The 23,277-nt window shown below is 26.8% G+C and overlaps 6 protein-coding genes across 12 annotated transcripts; 3 read left to right on the top strand and 3 right to left on the bottom strand.

Moving 5' to 3' along the window:
- Positions 1-2,077: 2,077 nt before the first annotated feature.
- On the bottom strand, positions 2,078-3,618 carry Bet3 (blocked early in transport 3). Of its 3 annotated transcripts, none has more exons than XM_072897211.1 (3): positions 3,451-3,618; positions 3,157-3,260; positions 2,078-2,846 (listed from the first exon to the last, which is right to left on the bottom strand). In XM_072897211.1, the coding sequence occupies exons 2-3, from the start codon at positions 3,193-3,195 to the stop codon at positions 2,349-2,351; spliced, it is 537 nt and encodes a 178-aa protein (XP_072753312.1). In that variant the 5' UTR covers positions 3,196-3,260; positions 3,451-3,618; the 3' UTR covers positions 2,078-2,348. The 3 variants fall into 3 exon arrangements, with proteins under 3 accessions (XP_072753312.1, XP_072753311.1, XP_072753310.1); XM_072897210.1 differs by lacking the exon at positions 3,451-3,618 and adding an exon at positions 3,369-3,450; XM_072897209.1 differs by lacking the exon at positions 3,451-3,618 and having other exon boundaries at positions 3,157-3,443.
- A 301-nt stretch (positions 3,619-3,919) lies between these two features.
- LOC140668300 (uncharacterized) lies at positions 3,920-8,139 on the bottom strand. Its single transcript, XM_072897197.1, has 9 exons — positions 7,808-8,139; positions 7,345-7,451; positions 7,030-7,184; positions 6,730-6,948; positions 6,537-6,656; positions 6,204-6,430; positions 6,039-6,108; positions 5,513-5,967; positions 3,920-5,370 (listed from the first exon to the last, which is right to left on the bottom strand). The coding sequence occupies exons 1-9, from the start codon at positions 7,867-7,869 to the stop codon at positions 4,113-4,115; spliced, it is 2,673 nt and encodes an 890-aa protein (XP_072753298.1). The 5' UTR covers positions 7,870-8,139; the 3' UTR covers positions 3,920-4,112.
- A 375-nt stretch (positions 8,140-8,514) lies between these two features.
- On the bottom strand, positions 8,515-14,388 carry Abcb7 (ATP binding cassette subfamily B member 7). 2 transcript variants are annotated; one of them, XM_072897200.1, is made up of 12 exons: positions 14,048-14,184; positions 13,333-13,619; positions 11,435-11,686; positions 11,164-11,368; positions 10,897-11,063; positions 10,531-10,809; positions 10,274-10,448; positions 10,001-10,158; positions 9,714-9,877; positions 9,470-9,599; positions 9,081-9,356; positions 8,515-8,992 (listed from the first exon to the last, which is right to left on the bottom strand). In XM_072897200.1, the coding sequence occupies exons 2-12, from the start codon at positions 13,345-13,347 to the stop codon at positions 8,741-8,743; spliced, it is 2,073 nt and encodes a 690-aa protein (XP_072753301.1). In that variant the 5' UTR covers positions 13,348-13,619; positions 14,048-14,184; the 3' UTR covers positions 8,515-8,740. The 2 variants fall into 2 exon arrangements, with proteins under 2 accessions (XP_072753301.1, XP_072753300.1); XM_072897199.1 differs by lacking the exon at positions 13,333-13,619 and having other exon boundaries at positions 8,516-8,992; positions 14,048-14,388.
- A 448-nt stretch (positions 14,389-14,836) lies between these two features.
- Pdss2 (Decaprenyl diphosphate synthase subunit 2) lies at positions 14,837-17,821 on the top strand. 4 transcript variants are annotated; one of them, XM_072897201.1, is made up of 7 exons: positions 14,837-14,995; positions 15,799-16,174; positions 16,239-16,364; positions 16,575-16,782; positions 16,935-17,201; positions 17,300-17,458; positions 17,555-17,821. In XM_072897201.1, the coding sequence occupies exons 2-7, from the start codon at positions 15,846-15,848 to the stop codon at positions 17,708-17,710; spliced, it is 1,245 nt and encodes a 414-aa protein (XP_072753302.1). In that variant the 5' UTR covers positions 14,837-14,995; positions 15,799-15,845; the 3' UTR covers positions 17,711-17,821. The 4 variants fall into 4 exon arrangements, with proteins under 4 accessions (XP_072753302.1, XP_072753305.1, XP_072753304.1 ...); XM_072897204.1 differs by having other exon boundaries at positions 17,574-17,742; XM_072897203.1 differs by having other exon boundaries at positions 14,847-14,952.
- Positions 17,822-18,528: 707 nt separating this feature from the next.
- On the top strand, positions 18,529-20,838 carry LOC140668648 (nudC domain-containing protein 1). The gene is made up of 4 exons (XM_072897852.1): positions 18,529-18,787; positions 18,883-19,861; positions 20,084-20,448; positions 20,533-20,838. Exons 1-4 carry the CDS (start codon positions 18,673-18,675, stop codon positions 20,736-20,738), a joined length of 1,665 nt encoding a protein of 554 aa, XP_072753953.1. The 5' UTR covers positions 18,529-18,672; the 3' UTR covers positions 20,739-20,838.
- A 297-nt stretch (positions 20,839-21,135) lies between these two features.
- Positions 21,136-23,218, top strand: LOC140668649 (allergen Tha p 1-like). The gene is made up of 5 exons (XM_072897854.1): positions 21,136-21,350; positions 21,458-21,761; positions 21,890-22,149; positions 22,470-22,687; positions 22,952-23,218. Exons 4-5 carry the CDS (start codon positions 22,498-22,500, stop codon positions 23,140-23,142), a joined length of 381 nt encoding a protein of 126 aa, XP_072753955.1. The 5' UTR covers positions 21,136-21,350; positions 21,458-21,761; positions 21,890-22,149; positions 22,470-22,497; the 3' UTR covers positions 23,143-23,218.
- The last annotated feature ends 59 nt before the right edge of the window (positions 23,219-23,277 follow it).

The raw sequence follows: 23,277 nt of genomic DNA, 5'->3' as shown, positions 1-23,277 counted from the left end.
AACTGTTATATTTGTTATAATAATAATATATTTTATTTTTTCCTAGCTACTTTATTATATATTCTTAATCTTTTTCTTGCAATGAAAAAACAGAAAAACAATATATATATAAACGTTTTCATTTTGTCTGTAAAAAAATCATAGCAAGAAGAATAACAAATTAATAGAACAAACAGCAACTTTGATGGAGAAAGCTAAAGAGATATTATGAATTGATCCTTTAATATTAATTCTTAATTTAATTAAATTTTTTATAAATCAATTCATTGGAGTATAATAATATTATGATATTAAAGCATATCTTAAATAACATTACTTAATTAATATGAATATTATAATATCTTCACTCATAAAATTCCAGAAATCATAATTCTTCAAAATATGAAGAGCTAAAAGCTAAAGAGATTTCATTATTTAAATTTATAATTTTAAAAGAGTAATAAAAATTAATAGTAAATAATTTAAAAAAAAAAATAATTGGACCTAGACTTGATATACATTATTGTATATCATATATATGACATACATATATGTGTGTGTGTATGTATCTATGTATCTAATTTTGTACATAATCTAACAAAGCCCGATATTTTACGCTGTACATATTGTTAATAGCAGTACCAGTTGACAAAATGTTCTCTATCTATAATTTTTTTTATTGTAAAAATATATAAAAAATGTTATACATATATATATATATATATATAACAATATATATCAGATGTTATAATCTCTGATATATGTGTTCTCTTCTCATCATCATTATATAGTTTTAATATATATAAGCCAAGAAAAATATAACTAAATAATGTGACTATAAAAAAGAGAAAGATGTAAATATAAATTAAATAAAAAATTTTAAAAATATGTAAAGCTAAATCTTATTTTCCATCACTTGCAAATACATAAAACAGTTTGAAATATTCAAAGTGATAATCTGCACATTCCAAAATAAAATAAATAGAAAATATAATTATTTATGCTACAGAAATATATTTTCTTAATTTTAGAAATATTAAAAATAGTTTTGAGAAATATAAAGAATATAATTATATATATATATATATATATATATATATATATATATATATATATACACATTCTTTAACAGTGTTTATCTTATTATTCTTTTATTCTTTCACATAGTATATCTATTTTTGAGTTAACTATTCTTATGGGGGGTGTTACATACTTATCGCAGTAACATTTTGTGTTATTTACAAAGTTGAAAGATCCTAAGCGACTATTGCAAAATGGGCAGTGTAATTTGCCCTTAGTCCAAGATTCCTGTAAAAATAACTTTTGATTTATACTTTATATACAAATATATACTGTAGGATTTTTATATTTTAATAAAGAAATTATACCTGATTTATAATATTCATAATCCAATCTGGTACATTTTCTGGAGTCATGTATGAACAGCAATCAGACTTATCTGTCTGACATGTCAGATCTATTGGATGCTGCTTTATTTCGTAATGTGCATTAAGTAAAATAGAATTATCTTTAAAAAGAAATTTACAACAATGCTTGCATCTCACTCCCATAATATATTAAAAACAGTTATAATGAGAGAGTAATTTATACCTAAAAAAATAATTCTCATTATTATTAACTGTTTTAATATTATTACTAATTGTCTGACAAAACAATTTTATAAATGTAAGTCAAAATTATGGAAGCTTACATATTGTAGTATATATAATATTGATGATATATTATTAAAGTTATAAAAAAAGATAACATTGACAAAACTCACCAGTGTGCTAGTATTAATTATTCTATTATTGTAATTAAATATTTTTAATAACAGATATTATAATTAGAACATATCTAATTCAAATTATACATTCTCTTTAGATATAACTAAAAAAAAATATCAAATTACAGCAAAAATAAGATCTTGTGTAACCCTCTTACGTTTGACACTCGATGCGAATATAACCTTCATAACCAAAGCTGCACACTTGGACAAAAACATTACTTCGAAAAAACCTTATCTCAAAGCAGAAAGATGTTTTAATAAATTTTATAAAAAAGAAATAACCGCTAATATAAAAATAAATTAATTTATACTAGTATATTCGGATGTGTGTATAAAGTTGACGTATATTTTATTTCACTATCATTACATTAATATATATAAATAATGATGTAAAAATTAAATCTTTAATATATTACTTTTAAATGAAAAATTGTGAAATGCAAACAAAGTACATGTGTTGCTAATATATCTTAAAATTATTATAATTATATTTTAACACAAAATACAAAATATTTATCATTAAAATGATACATTTTTAGATAAAGTTATAGATAACATTTGCACATTAGATAACAGATGTTCAATCCTCGCCTGCTGGTATCGCATCTTCTAACCTTTTGACAAATTTTACACGTAATTCAGTTACATTGTCGTTTTTAAGTTGATCTTGTATAAACCAGCAAGCGATTTCCATTTGCACCATTTCGCAAGCTCCTCTGAGTACACCAGTCAGTATATTACAATATTTCAAGTTTGAACAATTATCTGGTAATTCTACAAATTCCGTTAACGGATTTGTTTCGAAACATAAAGAGAATTCGTCACCAGCTGGGCTCCAATTTGTAATTGATGGTGTTATACCAAGAAATATCTTGAAGCCACTTTGAATCTTCTCTGCTGTGTCTCTAAAATCATAACATCGACCAGAACCAGTGCGTGCCAGAAAATCCTCTATCAATCGAATTCCTATATTATATCCCATTCTTTCTAATTGTTTGTTAACGTCTTCCACATTCTCATAGTCTTTGATTAATTGAGCCACAAGTGCGCCATAAGTTAGAGTAAAGAGTTCAGAATTCTGTAATATAAAATATATATATGTAAATAAATCATAAATTAATATTAAATATAAGAGAACAATATTAATAACCTTTTTTTTCGTGATATACATACATACAGCTAATATATTAATATTAATTTTTAAAAATTAAAAATTTTAAAAGAATAATCATTAATTCTCATTACTTTAAACTTATAAGAGTACATGTCCATAATCCTTCAAGATTAATTTTATATTGATACAAATGTAAAAAAAAAACTATATGATATTTATCAATATTGAATTAATATTCTGCATATGTGCACGTATCAAACAATGAAATACTTGCCACTTTTTTCGCATCAAGTTTCGTTCCAGTCCGTGACATTGTTGACAACTGCTTTAAGCGACTCTCTTTCTCTTTCTCTCTCTCTAGGTAACTTAACCTGCTAGCTGATAATTGTTTATGAAATATTATTACCGTCTACATTTATACAATGTAAAGTTCTGAATATATATCAAAGATTACTAAGAGTTGAATACTGTATATAAATTTTTTACGTTTCTTTGAATAATAACTTGTTATTTATTGCGAGTGAACATCGGAAACATTCGGGGCTGAGCGTTTTTAACAATAAAATACCTCTATTCTGTCTTCCGCCTTATTTTGAATTTTCCGCAATTCTGAATTTACCCCCAACTTTAATTTTCCTTTTATATGGATCTTTCATTACACATCTGTTACGTGTTTTATGTAATTACGTAAAATGAAAAAAAATCAGTGAATAACACAGAGTGACATTTTTATTCTGCGCTTGTAGATGATTATTAATGAAGAGGTAAATAGAAAAGAGAATTCACAGAATAGCGAAGAGCTCGATCTTGACAGTTCCATAATAGAGGGTTCAGTCCTAAATATAAAATCGATTGATTACACTTAAGAATGCGCTTTATTTGACATTATTGATCAAAGAAATTTTTATTCTTTTCTAATTGATCAAACGATTTAAAATCGTTTTTCGTAATGTCAAGCTTTTTATGAAACAGATTTTTTATTAAAAGACAAAATACATTTTTCTCATGTAATTTATTTCGGATAAAGTATATATCTAATATTTAGTAGCTCACAGGCAGGTTGATAAAAACTTTCGTACGTTCTAGAAAAAATATATGCCTTCTTTTTATAATACTACATCCCTCGACATATATATAGAGTTTAATGGAATTGAGAAAAAAAAGAGAAAATATAAGTTTTGCTATTTATTATGATCTTCATATGTAATCAATGTAACAGTTTCTAAAATCTCAATGAGATTTACTGCAAGTGCTTCTGGCTTTATTTTCTATGTGGTTATCCTCAAATATATCTTTAATAATATCGCGTTTTGGTTTCGAGTGTGTAGGTAAGCCACGATATAAATTCTCCGTTATCTGCATTCTGTTTGTGTTATGATTCTTGAATGCTTGATTTAGATATTCAATATTTTCATTATCATCAATAGCTTTCATTGTGGCCAATAACTTTTTTTTATCATAATTAATTACTTTCTTTTTTTCATTAATTTGTTTATTGTCTATTTGCTCAGCTTTTGTGCTATTAGTCTGTTCAGTCTGCTCAATTTGATGAGACATGTTAGTGGCTAATGTATTAATATTTCCTGCTTCTAATGAAGTATTCAATTTATTTTTTGTTTCTACATTGAAATTTTTATTTAATGTTTCTTCACTGCTTTCATGTACTACGTTTGGCATTTTCTCTACTTTAGGTCTAAGATATTCTTCTTCTAATTGTAAATTATGTGAAAGGTGATTTCTTTCAACAGAGTTTGCTGTGGATTCCTCTTTATAAACTTCCCGTGAGCTTTTTTTGGCTTCTTTCCTTTTTGGACTTGGCATATTTTTTATTTCTTCACATTCCAAATTTTTATCACAATGCACCTCATTACATGATGTATCAGCATATACTGGCTTATCTTCCAAATATATTTCATCTTTTTCTTTTATATACTCCTCTTTTTTAATGTCGATAGATGAATTTTCTATTCCATTATCTTCTAGGAACTGTTGTCTTTCCGACCATATTTTTTTTGAAAACTGTTGAGGAACTTTTATGTTTTCTGTATGGGGATTGTCTAAAACTTCCAGATTAGGATCAGACATCCTTTGTATCTGTGCATTCTTTAATTTCCCAATGACAAACTCTTTTTTCATTTCTAAAGCATCATGATGATCTGAATAAACAATATCGGTAAAAGATCTACTAAATTTAGTATATTTAGATAAATCAGTTTGAAATTTATTGGCTTTATATTCTACAAAAGAATCTCCATTTGTATCTATCTTTTCATCAGACTCAAGTTCGGAATCACTATCATAAATATCTTTATTTCTATGACGTTGTAATACTCTTAATTTGCTCTTCTGAAACACTAGGTCCTTTGCTGAACTTGCATTTAATTCTTCTTCTTCATCTTCTTCATCACTTTCTTCGTCGCTATAATAGATACCTGCTCTTTTCATCATATCATCCAAAGTGTCAGAGGTATCTGTACTGTTAATTAATCTATAATAGAAACAACAAAATAATTGCAACAAAGTTAAGGTTATCATATCATTAATTATACAATAGAGATTAATATATATTAGATAAAGAGCCTAATTATATAATATTGCATTATTTCTCAGAAAACTGTATATATTTTTACCTGGCGTATAATTCTCTAGATTTCTGTGCAGTATCTGTGACATAAGATTTCATATGATATTCGGTAGTATTGTCATTCTCTCCATCAACGGATGAGCGATCGAATTCAATGTTCAGTTCTTTTTGCAGATTTTGATTTTTTACTTTGCTAAATAGTTTTCGCAATTTGCCACTTTCGCTTTTACCATTATTCAGATCATTTCTCTCTAGCATGTCTTTAGAGTTTATTGTGACTTTTTCATTACGTGCTCTCATTTCTGGATCTTTAGATCTAAATCTTAAATCATCCATAGAATGCGCGTTTTTGCGTATATGTGGTGACCTTTGCAATCGAAACTTTCGTACTTGTTGTAAGCTTGCCATTGTTTCTGATTTCAATCGATCCACTGAACGATTTGTGTTATTTGTCTCTTGAATTTTTTCATCATCATTAGATTCCAATGCATCAAGTAATGGCTACAATTATATCATATTTGTAAAATCTGTATTAATTATTTCGCGCTTAATTAAATGTATTTTATTCTCACCAAATTGTCCTTTGATATATCAGTCTCACTCTTTTTATTCCTGCTAAATACTTTAACTGGATTGGAAGTGCTAAAATATATACATATATATTGATAGATCTTTATTTTATATACATTATTATTGGAAATAAATATATACATATATGAATACATGAATTTTTATACCTGAGATTTGTAAGAGAATGACTGCCTAGATTTTTCTCTTTACTAAACATTGGCAACTGTCCATTATAATATAATCTCTTCTCTCTATTGTCTAATAAATATTCTAAACTTTTCAATTTCTCTAGTGCTTCCTGCAAATTTTTCTGTGTCTCTTTATGTTTAGAAATTTCAACATGTAATTGATGCTTCAAACTCTTAGTTTCAAGTGCAAGTTTTCTGTGTAAGAGCTGCAAAGATAATATTTCGTAAATAATAATTTCATAACGTAATTAGTGTATACTTTATTTTTGCTATCTCTATTTTACTATACAAAATAAATGTATTGACAGCTACCTGTATAGTTTCTTGTTGCTGTTGCATTTTATGGTTCATGTCAGATAATTGCAACTGTAACTTTTCTCTCTCTTCAAGATTTCGATCTTTGCTAAGTTGCAATAAATGCTTGTTTTGTGACTGCAAAATAAAATTTTTAAAAATCCATCACATAGATTACATAACATGTGAATATATTAATTGAGACACTCACATTTGCAGAATAAAGTTCATTTTCTTTTTCTTTCAACAAGTTGCATGTATCTTTATGTAACTCTTTCAATTTCTTATATTTTGTTTGAAGTATTCTCAGTTCTTCATGATGTGAATTTATAAGTCTTGGTAACTCAGCATTTGTACCTTCGTAACGACTTAATGCAGAATCTTGTCTTTTCTGCAATATCTTTAATAATCTGTTTTCGTTTGCTAATTCCTATAAAGAAATTATTTTTATATTAAATATATAAATAGTATTAAATATATAGAGCATATTGACACATTTTTTGAAACTTACATTGAGATGATAGTGTGCATCAGCTAATTGATTTTGTAACTGCTTGAAGCGAAGCATTTTTGCTGACATTACTCTTTGTCCGAGAACACTTTTATCACTAGATTTTGGTTCATCCAATAGTGATTGTTGTTTAATACTACCTCTATATGGTGCACCTACATATATATATATATATATATATATATATATATATATTTACTATATATTACATGTATATATATGTCTGTACGTATAAACTATGTGTAATATATTTAAATATATGTACAACATAATAAAGTTACAAAAAAAAATATTTTAATATACTTTTATACAAACCAAGTAAAGGATTTAAGCATTTTTTGTTTGATGAAAATAATGTTTTTTTGGAAGGAAATAGCTTTTTAGATTCCAGTGTTGAGCTTTTCGAATCAGGCTTTGGATTTCTACAAATTGCATATTTAATAGATAAAATATGTTAATTTAAATAAAGCACTGAAGTTATAACAGTTTTCTCTTTTTAATATCACAACATTATAATTTATATTATATAATGTAATTAAATGTAATATAACGTTTATTTGAATACTTGCAATAAATAATAATATATAATATATAAACTTAAAAAAAAATATATATATATACACATAAAGATATCTACAAAAACTGTTTCGAATAAATTTTAACTAAAAATATATATTTTTTTTTGTATATTATCTGAATAGCTTTGAGTATTTATAACGAGGAACGCAATTTATAAATACATCACATGGACAGTAGATGTTCTCAAAGTTTTATTTACCTATTGACTGTTTTATGCACACTAAGCTGTACAACCGGCAATATGGATGTTTCAGTTTGCATTTTATATTTGTACACAGCACATTACGACTCGCATTGTAATTGCGTGTTATTTTTTACAACTTTATCAAGTTGTTACAAAACTGTCAGATGTACTTTGTGAGTTAGTTGACGTCCATAATTGTTTCGAATGGTTGTCAAGGCAACATCTGTGTAAGCATTAGTAATTTCGGCTACGACATAGCCGATTCTACTTAGCGATTGCAACTTGCAAACGAGCATCATATATTTTTCTTTAACTAATATTAAATATTTTTATTTTATTAAATATTACTTAATATCTTTATTTAATAATATTAAATTAACTTTTAATTATTCCTTATTCTATATCAATGAATATAACTACATATATTTTTCTGCATAATAATTTTTTGGATCAGATAATATTTCTCAATTTAAATAGGAATTTTATATATCTAATTGGCATTCATAGTTCTAAATACATATTATTTTAAAAGTACTGTGTATTACATTTTTAATCCATTAAAGCATTCATACTAGAGTGCCTATTGCTTTGATTAAAATATTTATAAAAGAATATGTAACAAAGAATGTATTATAAAAGATAGTTTTTTTTTTGTAACAAATTGATTGTATTACATGTATAACATGTGTTTATTGTCTATTTAACATTTATGATGTATACATTGACTCTTAAGAAATAATATTATCACCTGTCTTTACAATTATATTTGTATACGTAATATAATATTTTGTGATTTGTAAAATGATTTTTGTACATTCTTACATTTGCTAAATTTAATTATAAAATATTCCAAGAGCAGTTATTTCTTAAAACGACTAAGACTTTCATTCACTTATTTATATTATATGACACAAGTACTTTTTTTTACCTAGATTACACTTTTCATTTTTAATTACATTGCTCAGCTTTATTTCTTTCTTCTTGTCCTTGTGGTTTCTTCATACCTAAATATTGAGTTTCCCACAATTTGCTATACAGAGAATTCGGTGTAGATAATAAAGATTCATGAGTGCCTCTTTCGACTAGATTACCCTCATCTAGAACGAGTATATCATCGGCATCCATGACTGTCAATAAACGATGCGCAATCACGATTGAAGTCCGTTTATTTGTCGCTTTGCGCAAAGCGTCGAGTATGTTCTGTTAGAAACAGAATATTTATTTTAAAAATATATAGCTGATTTTTATAGAGATATAGATAATGAAAAAATATAATTTTAAATTTTACATGTTCTGTAATAGAATCCAATGAAGAGGTAGCTTCATCAAAGATTAATATAGGACTATCTTTCAAAATTGCTCTAGCGATTGCAACCCTTTGCTTTTCTCCTCCACTTAGTTTCAAACCGCGTTCTCCCACAGGTGTATCGTATCCTTGTGGCCATTTTAATATGGAATCATGTAGATTTGCCATTTTTGCAGCTTCGAAAACATTGTCGCGCGATTTTTTCAAATTACCATAGTGTAGATTATAAAATATGCTTTCATGAAAAAGTACTGTGTCCTAAAATTTGTAGCAAATTATAAAAAGAATACGACCAGAATATATATTTATACATAAAATGTAATTAGCTTAAACCATCAAAATAGGAAAAAAAGACGATATATTGACCTTACTTGTGGTACAATCGAAATGCAGTTTCTAAGATCCTCTAAATCGACATCTTGAATGTTGTGACCATTGATATAAATATCACCACTCTGTGGTTCAAAAAATCTATATAGCAATCTTACAATTGTTGTTTTACTAAAAAAGATAAAGAGCTGCATGGAATAATCGTGTAATCGTCATCTATCGAATATTTATTAAACTTTCTAATTAACATCTATATTAAACAATTATATATAGCTAATACCTTACCCACAACCTGATCCTCCAACAATAGCAACCTTTTTGCCACTTGGTATGGTAAATGAAACATTTTTAAAAATAGATTTTCCTTCAACATATTGGAAATTTACATTTTTAAATTGAATTTCTGATGAATCTGGCGTCACATAAAATCTCAGTGCATTTTCTTTTGACTGTTAATAAATACCGAAAGATGGTTTAAAATTATTGGTGAGATATAGATTAGATACAAATTATTTCAGATAGATATCAAGACAGATGAAGCTTAAAATACTTGGTATTCATAAATATCTTACTTTAATTGCAGTATCTGTTGTCATGAGAGTAAACATAGTTTGCATATCAATAAAAGCTTGTCTTACTTCTCGATAAACAGAACCTAAAAAGCCTAAAGGAACTGAGAGTTGAAACAATAAAGCGTTCACCATCACCAAATCGCCAACAGTCATAGTACCTAAAAATACAAATATAACATGTATTAATTTTCCTATGAATAATGATTTTAATAATTTCTGACTAGTTCATAATCTTTCATTAGTAATAGTAGTTGTTGTAAATAATATGTTTACCATTAATTATGTTTTGTGCTGCCAACACCATGATGAGACTTAACGCTCCGCTAAAAATAGTGTTCTGTCCGAAATTTAACATTGCTAAGCTTGTACTAGTCTTAAGGGACGCCGCTTCATATTTTTTCAAAGATTGATCATATCTCTCTGCTTCAAATTTCTCGTTGTTAAAATACTAAGGTAAAAAAGTATGTTTCAACATTTTTTTTTCCATCTCCTTAAAACGAATTAAACGAAACTTACGCTTTATTACTGACTTTTACTGTTTCGTAATTGATGAGTGAATCTACCGCCTTATTGCCCGCTTCGTTCTCCGCTTGATTCATATGAATCCTAAATTTGGTACGCCATTGTGTAACAGCCAGTGTGAACGCAGTGTAAACGCCTACACAACCCAGCGCTACAGCTGAATATTCTGGCCCACATTTTATTCCCAATATTGCACTAACTAATGCTAGTTCAAATACTGTAGGTATTATGTTGAATACCATAGCGTTTAAAATGAAATTAATACCACGGCTGCCGCGATCGATTGTCTGTGAAAAAGATATAAATGTTTTTACCCTCAATAACTTTTTTCAAATTCTGACTGAGAAAATAGTATATATATTAAAACAAATTACCTTTGATAAAGCACCAGTCTGTCTGCTCAAATGAAAAGCCATATCAAGAGTGTGTAGATGTATAAAAACATTTTTCCCTATTTTACGAATAGAATGTTGTGCAACTTTTGCGAAAACTGCATTTCTGAGTTCACTGAAACCTGCAGCTCCAGCACGTGCGATTCCATCTGTAAAGAACGATAATCTGGAATTATGTATAACTGTTACAAAAATTTTCTTACATATTAAAATATTGAAATATTCAGAAAAATATAAAATGCTTCTTACATCCTACAAGTAGTGATGTTGCTACAGTCGCGACTGTTCCAGGTGCGGTTGTTAAATCCATCGTACTACCGTTGATCGTTGCACTGTGGGTATTTAAAACATCCACAGCATATTTGAAAATAAATGGTACAAAAACATTCAAAACTTTGGCTCCAACAAGTAAACCCACTGCTATTTTAACTCTTTTTCGTATTTCTGGATCATCCTACAAAGATATGTAATAAATATGTTGTACATGTTTATGTTGTACAAATTATAAATTATCACTCACTTCTGGCCAAATGTATCTAAGCATGGCTTTCAACATATCCACACTGGTGATAGATTGCTTATTATGTAATTCAAGCGCATCTCTATTCAAACCAGAAATACCGGGATGAAAACAGTTTCTCTTTTGCTGTCCAGGCTTTGCGCCGGTTAATCCAGTAACAACTGATGTAAATTTCACTGGTGGCACAATAGATTTAGATTGCGGCACGTTCTTCTTCTTCTGAGCACGGTCGATTACATTACCACTGCAACACTATAATGAAAAAAGCAAGATTTAATTTTTATCTCTATTAATATATTCTAGAAGAAATATAATAAATTTAGAAGTATAATATATTTATATAAATATGTATGTATATATATAGCATGTATATGTATAAATGTTAGATTTATTTAATTAGTTTTAATTAGCTTGAAAATTAAAAAAAAAATAAATAAGATATAAAAGGCTATGTGAAAAGTTAATCATATCACTTTTGTATGATAAGTTATATCTAATATATAAATTATATAAATTATATGTAAAAAAGGAGAAAAGTTTGACAATTTTAAAATAGCTTTAAATAGAAATATATATTTGTATCTGCAGTTAAATAGTAAAAAAGGAAATTTAAAAAACTATATTCTTTGATCACTATTTATTACTTTCTTTCTGTTATCACATAATATTTTGCAGAAATATAGAATATCTTAAATATGAGTATATCTTAAATGTATGTAATAAAAAGTAGACATATATATAAAAAAAATTTTAAATATATTGTATATTATATCATACAGACTAAACAATATTACAAAGATAATCTTAAGATTGTTGTAAATTATGATTTCCTACATGTACAGCCTTTTCTGTTTCTTTTAAATAATTAAATGCTGTATCTAAAATGTTAATGTATTCATCTACAAGTTCAATTGCAATGGAAAAACTATGACTTTTAGATTTTAAATTCTTCATATTACTTAAAACATGTGTATATTTCGCTTTTTGTAAATTTAAAATACTTATTCCTAATTTATTAATAAAACCTAATTCATGTGAATCAAATGTTTCACTATATATTTTCATTTTCCAACAGTTTTTGTCTAATTTTGTACCCAATATAAATAGTGTTATAGTCGCATTATAATTAAGACCGTTGCGAGTAAACGACATATTCTTATGGAAATTATTAAATGTAATAAACTCTAATTTATTCTTTGAAACGTCAAAACATTTTTGTATTTCCAGGATATCAAAATGAATTTCATCTAATGGATTGCATGGAATGAAAAATCCATAATCAATATACAATTTAAGATTATTATGTGCTCCATAATTAATAAAAACTTGTGATTCTTTATCAAACGGTTTCAAAGTAATAATTTGGTAAAACTGATTTTGATAATTATCTGTAATAACAGATACTTTGACAGTAGTATTGATATCATGATTAAATAAATCTAGAAATGGTGCCAAAGCCAGGTTATTAGGTTGTTTTATGTTAAACATATTTTCCTTGCATAATAATTTAGAGTCTATATATATTGCTCTTGTATTAACAACATAGTATGCCCATTTATATTTTGTAAATGTTATTATTTCTTGTAGATGCAAATTGCAATGAGAACAATGATTGTTATTGATAATATCCAGGTGTTTCACAGCTTTCATTAGTAAAGAAAAATGACTTTCTAATTTATGCGCTTGATATAAAGAATCTAAAATAAAACTTGGTAGCATTCTTTTCTCTTTATTAGAACAAAAATCTGGATTTGTAAAAGACTGTGGCAGAGTTTTCAAATAAAGATGCCACTTTGATTTTATCCCTAAATGTGCTTCATATACAAGAAATGTTGCAAGCATACATTGGGGACTAAAACTATCAGTAATATTATTTAGAAATAAAAATCTAATATTACTCTGCAATAACACATCTGTCGTTATTAACATTCGAAGCGGTAATTGGATCAATACTTCATTACTCTCTATATGTTTTAATGTTTTTAAACCTCTGCCTATGAAAGGAAAATATTCTGGTATTAAATAATAAATCGATAAACAGTTTTCATTTAGAAGCCAGGATTTTAAAGATATTAATGATTCTTCAATATTCTCATTCAACTTTATAAAGTTGAGTTTCTTCTTCTGACGACGTTTTCTTAATGTTCGTCCCATTGCAGATATATAGATACTTTATCTATAGAGGCTGTAACAATAATCTTTCATTGTATGCTAAAGAATTTTTATTGTATGCTAAAGAATTTACATACATAATAAATCTTTAAATCGATCATAATAAAATGACTTTTTATATTATTTTTTTACATTGTATATAATTTGCATACAATACATGAAATCTCAAAGCTAACCGTAATTGCACAAGATAATCACACAACACACGTGTCTGCATTTATTAAAAGTTATAAATCTTACAGATTAAAGTAGATATTAAAGAATATTAAATATATATAAAATAATGTAAATATTAAAAAATATCGTAATTAGAAATAATTAAGACAAAAATGCATACATTCCATATATATATATGTGCGTTTACGTAATTATATGATTAATGACTGAACGTCACGATAATAAAAAGCAAAATTGTAAGTACATAATTGTTGGTTATATTACCCTAACATTGAGAAGCGAAAACGTAGAATTATATCCAGCAACGTAGAATTTATTAGATAACATTGATCGTGTCACAACACGAGTGCAATACATTTTTCTCATTATATTCCACAGTTTTTCATCGCACGGTGCCTTGCGTAGCAAATGACCACATAATACGGTTATCATATTTCTTTTTTTTTAAATTTCTTCTCTCACAACATCAAGATCAAATTATTAAATAAATATTAAAAAATAAACGTCATCACCGAACTAATAATATCACAGCGATCATCGATCATATCACCATGATCAGCTGCGATAAACGTAACCATGATCGGTCAAAAAATACGGGACACGTGAGGTCGTAAGGTCTGCTCTTGGTGTTTGCACTTTTTACACTTTGCTACAGATTCTTCGTTTTCTCTCTTTCTCTGAACATATGTATGTATATATTTATCTCGTTTTAATAAGTGTAGCAATTTCTGAAAATTATTGCGAGCAATTCGATGAACCGTACATATGTGAATTGTAAATGACCAATCAGATTTATTTGTCCTTTTTATTGGGTACATTCCATTTGACGTTACAAATGCTACGAAGCGTTTGATTGATCAAGATCTTGTTTTTGTCCGATTCGAAGGATAACCATAGTTATATGATTTATACGTCAATACAGACACACACAGCACCTCAGCGCTGCGTTCGAAAAACTCGTGTTATATCTATCCTTGTTCAATTTTCAGTAAGTGCGACAAAGATAGAATGACAGTCTGAACGCGCAAGCGTAGTTTTCGAACGCAGCTAAGTATTGTATATACAAACGTCATCGTAGAAAGTAGCTTTCTGATTGTGAGATTCCGAGTTCCCTGAGCTCGATTTGAACGCTTTGATTTTATTAAGTTACATATGTTTACACGTACCGTGTACGTATTTCTATTATTTAATTTAATCCGTCGAGAGTAATCGGTGAGTCTTAACGAATAAAATAAAAAATCTATTAATTTTATTTACATGATAATTATCTTTCGTCTTTAACTTTTAATACGTCTATAATATATAATATTTACGGATGAAAAATACTTGATGACCTATTTTTTAAGTATGTAGTATTTGTACCTCGATTTTATTTTGTTAACAAATATAAGTGTCATTTAATTTTAATTTTTTTTAAATCTCGCTGCAAATAAAGTCACTTTATATTCAATAAAAAATTTAAGGTCATTTCCCATACAGCACAGAAAGGCCAAAAGACATCAAAAGGTAATGGCATCTAAAAGATAATGAGATTTGTTTAAGTTATCTTTTGGTCATCTTGAAGGATATGTCCTGTCTGGGTTTATAAATATTAATTGAATGTTAATGTTAGAGTTTTTTGTAGGAGGCAGAGAAAATAAATATTTTTTAGATGTTTAAACATTTTAAATACAAAAAATTAATCTCACGAATTTAATATAATTGAGAAATGTACATTTTAAACATAAAAAAATAATATCACGAATATTATAATATAAGAAATTTTTCGAAAGTTAGATCAAAGGAGAAAGTTTTAATGACACACTTATTCTATTAATCTGTAAGCATTTTCTTACAATTAGTTATACTACTTACATTCTGGCTTGTACTCTGTGATTTTGATCAAGTTCTATATTTCTATTTTTAACAAAAGTTTTATTATTTAATTGTCCTGTTGAAATAGTATTAAGACTTTTATTAAAATTCTGAATTATAATTTTAAGAAGAATTACTAACTAAATAATATATTTTTATAGATTATTTATCATAGGAGAGTATTAGTTTCCTAAATAAAATAGAAACAATGTCTACAAAGACAGTTACATTCAAAATTTGGAGAGGCATTCCTGTATCTACATTTTTGTGGAAATCAAAGAGTTTTCAAACCCAAAGGACAATTTGTACTTCAATGCAAAATAAGTTATATTTTAATAATGTTAATCATGCTGAAAACAAAGTAGCAGTGAATCAGAAAACAGATTGGAATAAAACCATGTCAGAAGCAGAAAAAATTGTTGGATATCCAACGTCTTTCCTAAGTTTAAGATGGTTATTGAGCGACGAAATTGCAAATGTTGCATTGCATTTAAGGAAGTTGGTTGGATCTAATCATCCTTTGCTGAAAACAGCTAAGTAAGTATCATGACACAATGCTTCTCTAAGATTAAAGATGTCATCTATATTTTTTCACCAACAGAAGTATTATCTATAATGGTCGTAACACACAAGCATTTGGGCTCATTGTGTTACTAATCTCTAAAGCTGCCGGTCATTTAAATGCAAAACCAGTAGAAGAAGATAAAGCTGCAGGTGTATTACATAGGTATGATAATTTAATATTACATAGTATTTTTTTAAGTACTACATAAGTATAATTTCACACTGTACTGATTATGAACATATATGATATATATATATATATATATATATATATATATATATATATATATATTATTATTGCAAAATATAATATACATATTATGAAATTTTTCACTAGAAAGAAATTAATCTGAAATATGTAAACATATTTTAGCCAAAGAGCATTAGCTGAAGTTATAGAGATGATACGCATTAGCAATTTAATACATAGAGGACTGGTAAATATAAATACAAATGAATCTTTGTCTGTGGAGTCCTCAGAATTAAACAATATGACTTTTGGCAATAAAATAGCATTGTTATGTGGTGATTACTTACTTAGTAATAGTTGTGCTGAATTAGCACAACTCAGAAATCAAGATGTAAGTACATATATTTATTATTTTTATTGTTTGTATAAATTTTTTGTTGAAGTCTATTTAATTATAAGAACAAAAGAGAAAAGAAGTTTAACTTTACTTTTTTATAATTTAAGATTATATATACAGTTAAAAAAAATTACTGTTTCTTTTAGCTTGTGTTTTTAATATCATCTGCAGTAAAAGATTTATGTCAAGCAGAATTTGTAGCATCCAGAGACAATCAAAATTTTCCCATACCATCAAAACCACCCAAAGATCGTACAGGTTATGCACTTAAAGAATGGACACTTTTAAATGTTTATGGCGCTGGATCATTACTTGGAAAAAGCTGTCAAGGTACATTGCAGTTAGCTGGACATAGCAAAGAAATACAAGAGGAAGGTTACAAGTTTGGCAAACATCTAGCTTTAGCTTGGCAGGTAACATAATTTGAAAAAATATGTATTAAATATTTGCATTTTGTTAATAATTTTGAAAGTTTTAATGGTGTTTTAAATATCCAATAATATTTTTATAGGCTTCCTTGGATTTGGGTTTATGCATTAATAAAGACAAAGAAATCTTGCATAATTTGTGTGCTGCTCCAATTATGTTTCATGTTGAACATGATCCATCAATTTTATTGAAACAATTAGACAAGGGATCAGAATCAGTTGAAAATGTCAATTATTTAGAGGTAAAATAATAATACAATTTTATGTCATAATCAAATTAATTTTCTAGATTTATATTTAATCAATCAATATTGATCTGAATAACGTTTCGTGTACAGGTACTTGAGATTGTTACAGATGGTCCTGGTATTGGATTAACCAAAGATCTCATAAAGGAACATTCGCAAAAAGCTATGGAAGTCTTAAATGTATTTAAAGAAAGTGATGCAAGAAAGGCCTTGTCTAATATTATTGTTGCGATAGGTGATCTTTAATAGGAGATAATTAATAAACTTTTATTATTTATTTTATATATACTAAAGAAAATTACATCAAAAAGAAGTTTAAACTAAAGTTTATAAAATGAATCTTTTTACAGAACAAAAATTGCATTAAACTAATATTATATATATTTTATTTAAATAGTTATATGTAATATAGAATATATACATTATAGATATGTATATATATTATATTTTTATAAAATATAATATAGATATATATAGATTATATTTTATAAAAATATAATATATATTTTTTTATATACAAATTAAATAAGAAAAATGTTCTCTTTTTATCAAAGTTATTTTGATATTTTTTACAAGTATTTTTAGAATATATATATATATATATATATATTTATCATAATATACTATTATAAAAATACTGATATTTAATTAAATTATTTTTTGTAAATATAGTGTTATTTGAAATATATAATTTAAAATAAAAAAATTTTTAAATTACGAATGTAGTCTGTTTGATGCTACAAAAGTTTTAAAATATTTAATTAATCCAGTTGGAGTAATATATACAAAATATAAATATCTTACAAGTTGTTTAAGATAATTTGGTATGTTGTATATTTTCTTTTTTCCTAATATGTAAATGGAAAAAGTCTGTACATATTTCAATTAAAATAAAAAACATCTGTTCTTTTTAGCTAAACTAATTGCACTAATTCATAATTTCTCTTTCTCTTTTCAATGTGGAGAAAAAAAGATAAATTCTGATTAGTGCAGCCTGTTCAGTAAAAAGGAACACACCTCTGATAATATAAATAACTGATACCAGTTGGCACTATAATCGCGGCTATAACCATAACCTATAATCATAACAATCAAACAAGCTAGTTTGGTTTAAGCCAGTTTAGGTTATCCTAAGATTATCCTTTTAAAAATTTGATCTTTTAACTTTTTTGATGTTGTAGATATATAAATTAATATTGTCGGAAGCTATGACAGAAATAATTGAATTACGTCCTAATAGAACTTTGATGAATTCATCTTTCGAAAAATATCAATTTTCTAACGATGCTGTTTCTATAGTTTCTGAAATCAAGCTAAAAAATCGTAAGTTTCTAATTTATATTTTGTAATCTATATCTAGATATAGCTTTTCATAAAGATACCAGATTTTTCTTTAATAGAAAAATTCTATTTTTTAGATGTGTACAGAATAGAACCAAATCATAATCAAGAATCCTGGTTGGAAGCAAGACTATTTGCATTCCATAATCATTTATTTAAGAATGTATATGACATGTCGTGTTGGTTTATTGATAAAGATTGGATTGTTTGGCGTTTAAATAAGGACAGTTCCTTGAATCAAATATATAAATTACATACTGTAGACACAGACTTGTCAAAACTAATGTATAATCCTTCAATTGGATTTACTTTGAATAACATTTCAGTAATTTCCGATGGTGGTGAAAAACTAAAAATATTAGTGGGAAATACAGAACAAAATATAAAAGTTTTTTCATTGGATCCTATAGAACCTGGAGTGATCATGAATGTTCAATATATAGAAAAAGATTTGAAACTTATGGTAACTATGTGCACTATTGCTGTACAAAATGATGAAAAGAAGTATACACAGCTTACACTATTATCGTACACTTTGCAATATATTGAAAATGAGATAAAAAATATTAATTATATAGATAAACAACTACTGAAAGTACAAGGCACTGTGGATTATGTCTATGTGGAAAAAAATGGTAATTATTTGCACTCTATCTGTCAAAATAATATTAATTTTGAGAAAGATGCACAAGAATCTGAAAATAAAGTACAATCAAATATTGATGTGCAAATAAAGACTCCGAAATATTATTGGTCACAAGATGAAGATTCGCTTACAGTTTGGATTAAAATACCTAAACAACATACCAATAAACAGCCTAAAATACAAATCAAGCCATTAGAATTATCTGTTGTAATTGAAAATGAAATATTAATGCAAGGAGAATGCCAACATAGATTAGAGGAGAATATGGCAACTTGGAGATTTAAAGAAGACACACTACAAATTGATCTAAGTAAATATGAAAGTGGATTGATGTGGAACGAATTAATCAAAGGTGATACAGGAGGTGAATGTTTACCCAATGACACTCTTGCTGCAGAAATTCATACGAGGTATTTCTTATAATTTGCATATTCTAGCATTTTATTTGTACTTTCAGTAATGTTAATGTTATATTTAACATTTTGTACAATACTTTTATAACATATGATTCTCTTTTATTTCAATTTTTCAAAATAAGGCATATTTATATATTACAATATATACAATTGTAACATATATAATATATACAAGTGTAATTGTATATATTATATATGTAATATTATCATTTATAGGCTAGCACACTTATGTACAGATCAGAATAGTAATGGTGGAGATCAACCCTGTATAGGGTTTAATGTTGAGCAATTAGAAGAGTGTGATCTAGAAGGAAAGGATAACTTTTTACAAAGAATTAATCTTTCTACGCGGACAACCACGCATCTAGCTAGATTGGGAAGCAATAATCATGTGCTGTTTACTTGCGAAAGGAAATATGGGCAAGCAGTATGTTTGAGGCATGATCATGATGCTTGTGTTTGGATAATAGACGATGTGAATGATAATGCCGAATGGGGTATCAAACATATCCATAGTTTTCCCAGATTTGGCTATGTCGAAGCTAGTAAAACTAATAAAAAATTTTGTGTGTCTCCATCTGGTAAGACATTAAAATAAAATCAAATATATATTTATTGGCAATTACGTTGAAAATATTAATGTAAAAATGTTTGGTCCACCATAGATGGTCCGTATATTGCTATAATAGAACATACGAGACACGTATTTTTGTACGAGAAACCTGACGATGGATCAAAGACAGCCAAGCAAAGAATTATAGATCTAAATTGTGAAACTTCCCCCATTATGGGTGCTGTTGCTACAAAAGAATATTTGTTTGTACTTTCGAAAGATAAATTATATTGTTTACAGATTCACGTATATAATTAAATTATATATTTATTATTGAAACAAATAATTATAAATATTTTTAAATATTGCACTTTTAAATGACACATATATAATATTAAGAATATTGTTTGAATTAACTATAGGTAAATAACAGCATAATACCTAATTAGGTTTGCTATTTCATATCTTTTTCATTTGCAAATATCTTTTTTATTAGAAGTGATATTTTACATTCTTCTCAATTTTCTATGAATTAAATAAGAAATAGCTGAACTAGAAAAATTAAAATTAAAAATTGTTATTACTTTCTTTTACATGCATATAAATGTGTTAATTCTAATTTAATAAGATTTGATATTTAATCTTGGTTGAAACAAAAAAAAAATCAAAATAATGATAATTTCAGATTTTATTTATCTTATGACAATTTTTTACTGTTGTATATGTTTTTTTTAATATACATATATAAATGTGTAAAAAACGTTATTAAAGTTTATCGATTAATTTTTCCAGAATCATCTCTTTACACATGTATTTAATTTAATCACTGATAAATATGACAACGACCTTATATTCTCATATCGCTGCAGTCACTGCAAACGACTTGACTCGGGCTGCAAAGTCCTCTCGCACCCTGCCTACTCATCAAGAGTGCGTTTGGAGAAACGCTATTAGCATGCTCTATCTATTTAATTTTCAATAAGTAACAGATAGAACGACGCTTTTTGCATTAATAGCATTTTTCGAATGCATTCCAGATGCGTCTTCAGATTTCACTTATTTCGATTGATGCAACATAAATTAAAGTAAAGACAAAGTCGAGAAACGAATCGATGAATTTTTAAAGAAGCCAGCCTTTTTATCGACGTAGAATCTAATTTCTGCCTGAAAGATGGCAGAAGGTAGTAGATTCAACGGCAATCACTTTAACTGAAAAAAAAAAATTCAGCCATTTTTTCTTAGTACATATTTTTCACGAAAAAGTACGGATTACTTTCCTCTCAATTTAATAAAAGTATAATTATAGACATCAATATGAGATCAGATATCATATAAGAAAATGTACGTGTCAAATTAAGATTCTGAAAATATTTATAAGTAATTAAATCACATATCGTCACGTTTTATTTAAAAAAAAAAAAATTATACGTGATACGGTGAATAAACTGATTCCGCATTTTTTTTTGCAGATTGTACATAATTCAGCATAAATGTTATTTACCTGCAGGAAGTTGTATACGTAAAAGTTCACGTTTCGTATGCTATTCATTGAATCAGATAAAATAACAGTAACAAACACGTATCGCAAAATTTGATGAGGTCTCTTTTTTTTCAAATCTCAATTCGTTTATATATATACGCTGATTTTAGCGTATCTTATCCTTGTAAAAATTGTACTTTTACGTGAGAACATTGGATTTTGGCTAAGTTACATTTAAAGAAACCTTAGGTGAGAAAATATATATATATGATGCATTCTATCTCTTTTTTCTATTTAAAAAAAATCTCTTTTGTGCATTTGAATAAAATATTGAATAAATTAAAACTTTTTCTACTTATTATAAATTTTCCAATTAATAACTGTTATAGTGTTTGTGTAACAAAGTAAGAAAATCTTTTTTTCATTGTTTTCAAAATCGATTAAAATAATATTTCATTATTACATTTTTATTTTATCTTATCAAAAGTAGATTAGTCTCTTGTTTGCAACACGAAAAAAGATTAGAAAAGGATTAATCTTCTGTTGTAAATTTGCATATAACTTTGCAGATACTGCGAGGAAAGGATCAGAAACGAAATGAGACTCTCTTTCGTATTGCTGTCCAGTTTCATATTCTCTGGACTCGTTTTGGGGACGGAAAATTATTCGGATACATATGACAATGTGGACGTAAATGCAATTCTTAGTAGCAATCGTCTTCTTAATCCATATATAGATTGCATTCTCGATAAAGGTTCCTGCACTGCTGATGCACGCGCTCTTAAACGTAAATGCATTTTATTTCGTTATTTTATTACAAAATTTTATAAGAGTTGTATTTTTCTTAAGGAAAAAAAAAGGAAATATCGTATTTGGGTGAGAAAAGAAAGTAAAAAAAAAAAATAAAAATGCAGCTCATATTAATTTAACTAGAATTTTATACTGAAATATAACATATATATTCACATACTATATTTTATATGAAATATATTTATTCATATATGATAGATAATAAACTTATAAATAACTTTCTATATTCTTGCATATATAGGTGTGTTTCCAGAAGCGGTAGCCACAATTTGTGAAAAATGCAATTTAAAGCAGAGACAAGGAGCAAGAAAAGTAGGCAATCATTTAAAAGAGCATAGACCAGATCTCTGGGTGGCGTTTCTTGAAAAATATGATCCTAATAAAGAGTATATTGCAAAATTCGAACAATTTTTAGAACAAGTTGAAGAATAATTTTTACTTTATTAGTTTTTTATATATATGTATATTTTTACATATAAATAAAATTGTTTTCTCTATTGATAATAAATCAATACGTGTTTACGTGTGTACATAAAACGCACGCGTATAACATGTACATGTGTAATG

The sequence above is a fragment of the Anoplolepis gracilipes genome, chromosome 8 (assembly GCF_047496725.1).
Source record: "Anoplolepis gracilipes chromosome 8, ASM4749672v1, whole genome shotgun sequence".
Lineage (NCBI taxonomy): Eukaryota > Metazoa > Arthropoda > Insecta > Hymenoptera > Formicidae > Anoplolepis > Anoplolepis gracilipes.
This window is presented reverse-complemented; position numbering and strand designations above follow the sequence as displayed.

Bases quoted from the DNA above. Each gene is read 5' to 3' on its own strand.
- LOC140668649 (XM_072897854.1), top strand. From the start codon at position 22,498: ATGAGACTCTCTTTCGTATTGCTGTCCAGTTTCATATTCTCTGGACTC. The intron at 22,688-22,951 runs GTAAATGCATTT...TTGCATATATAG, and splicing joins TGATGCACGCGCTCTTAAAC to GTGTGTTTCCAGAAGCGGTA.
- Abcb7 (XM_072897199.1), bottom strand. From the start codon at position 14,215: ATGATAACCGTATTATGTGGTCATTTGCTACGCAAGGCACCGTGCGAT. The intron at 10,810-10,896 runs GTAATTTGTTTT...TCTTTTTCACAG, and splicing joins AGACTGGTGCTTTATCAAAG to ACAATCGATCGCGGCAGCCG. The intron at 8,993-9,080 runs GTAAAATTTAAA...TGTTTCTAACAG, and splicing joins TGGATTCTATTACAGAACAT to AACATACTCGACGCTTTGCG.
- Pdss2 (XM_072897201.1), top strand. From the start codon at position 15,846: ATGTCTACAAAGACAGTTACATTCAAAATTTGGAGAGGCATTCCTGTA. The intron at 16,175-16,238 runs GTAAGTATCATG...TTTCACCAACAG, and splicing joins CCTTTGCTGAAAACAGCTAA to AAGTATTATCTATAATGGTC. The intron at 17,459-17,554 runs GTAAAATAATAA...TTTCGTGTACAG, and splicing joins AAAATGTCAATTATTTAGAG to GTACTTGAGATTGTTACAGA.
- LOC140668300 (XM_072897197.1), bottom strand. From the start codon at position 7,869: ATGCAAACTGAAACATCCATATTGCCGGTTGTACAGCTTAGTGTGCAT. The intron at 7,452-7,807 runs GTAAATAAAACT...TGCAATTTGTAG, and splicing joins GTGCATAAAACAGTCAATAG to AAATCCAAAGCCTGATTCGA. The intron at 6,657-6,729 runs GTGAGTGTCTCA...TTTATTTTGCAG, and splicing joins ATGAACTTTATTCTGCAAAT to TCACAAAACAAGCATTTATT.
- LOC140668648 (XM_072897852.1), top strand. From the start codon at position 18,673: ATGACAGAAATAATTGAATTACGTCCTAATAGAACTTTGATGAATTCA. The intron at 19,862-20,083 runs GTATTTCTTATA...TATCATTTATAG, and splicing joins GCTGCAGAAATTCATACGAG to GCTAGCACACTTATGTACAG. The intron at 20,449-20,532 runs GTAAGACATTAA...GGTCCACCATAG, and splicing joins ATTTTGTGTGTCTCCATCTG to ATGGTCCGTATATTGCTATA.
- Bet3 (XM_072897211.1), bottom strand. From the start codon at position 3,195: ATGTCACGGACTGGAACGAAACTTGATGCGAAAAAAGTG. The intron at 2,847-3,156 runs GCAAGTATTTCA...TTTATATTACAG, and splicing joins AACTTGATGCGAAAAAAGTG to AATTCTGAACTCTTTACTCT.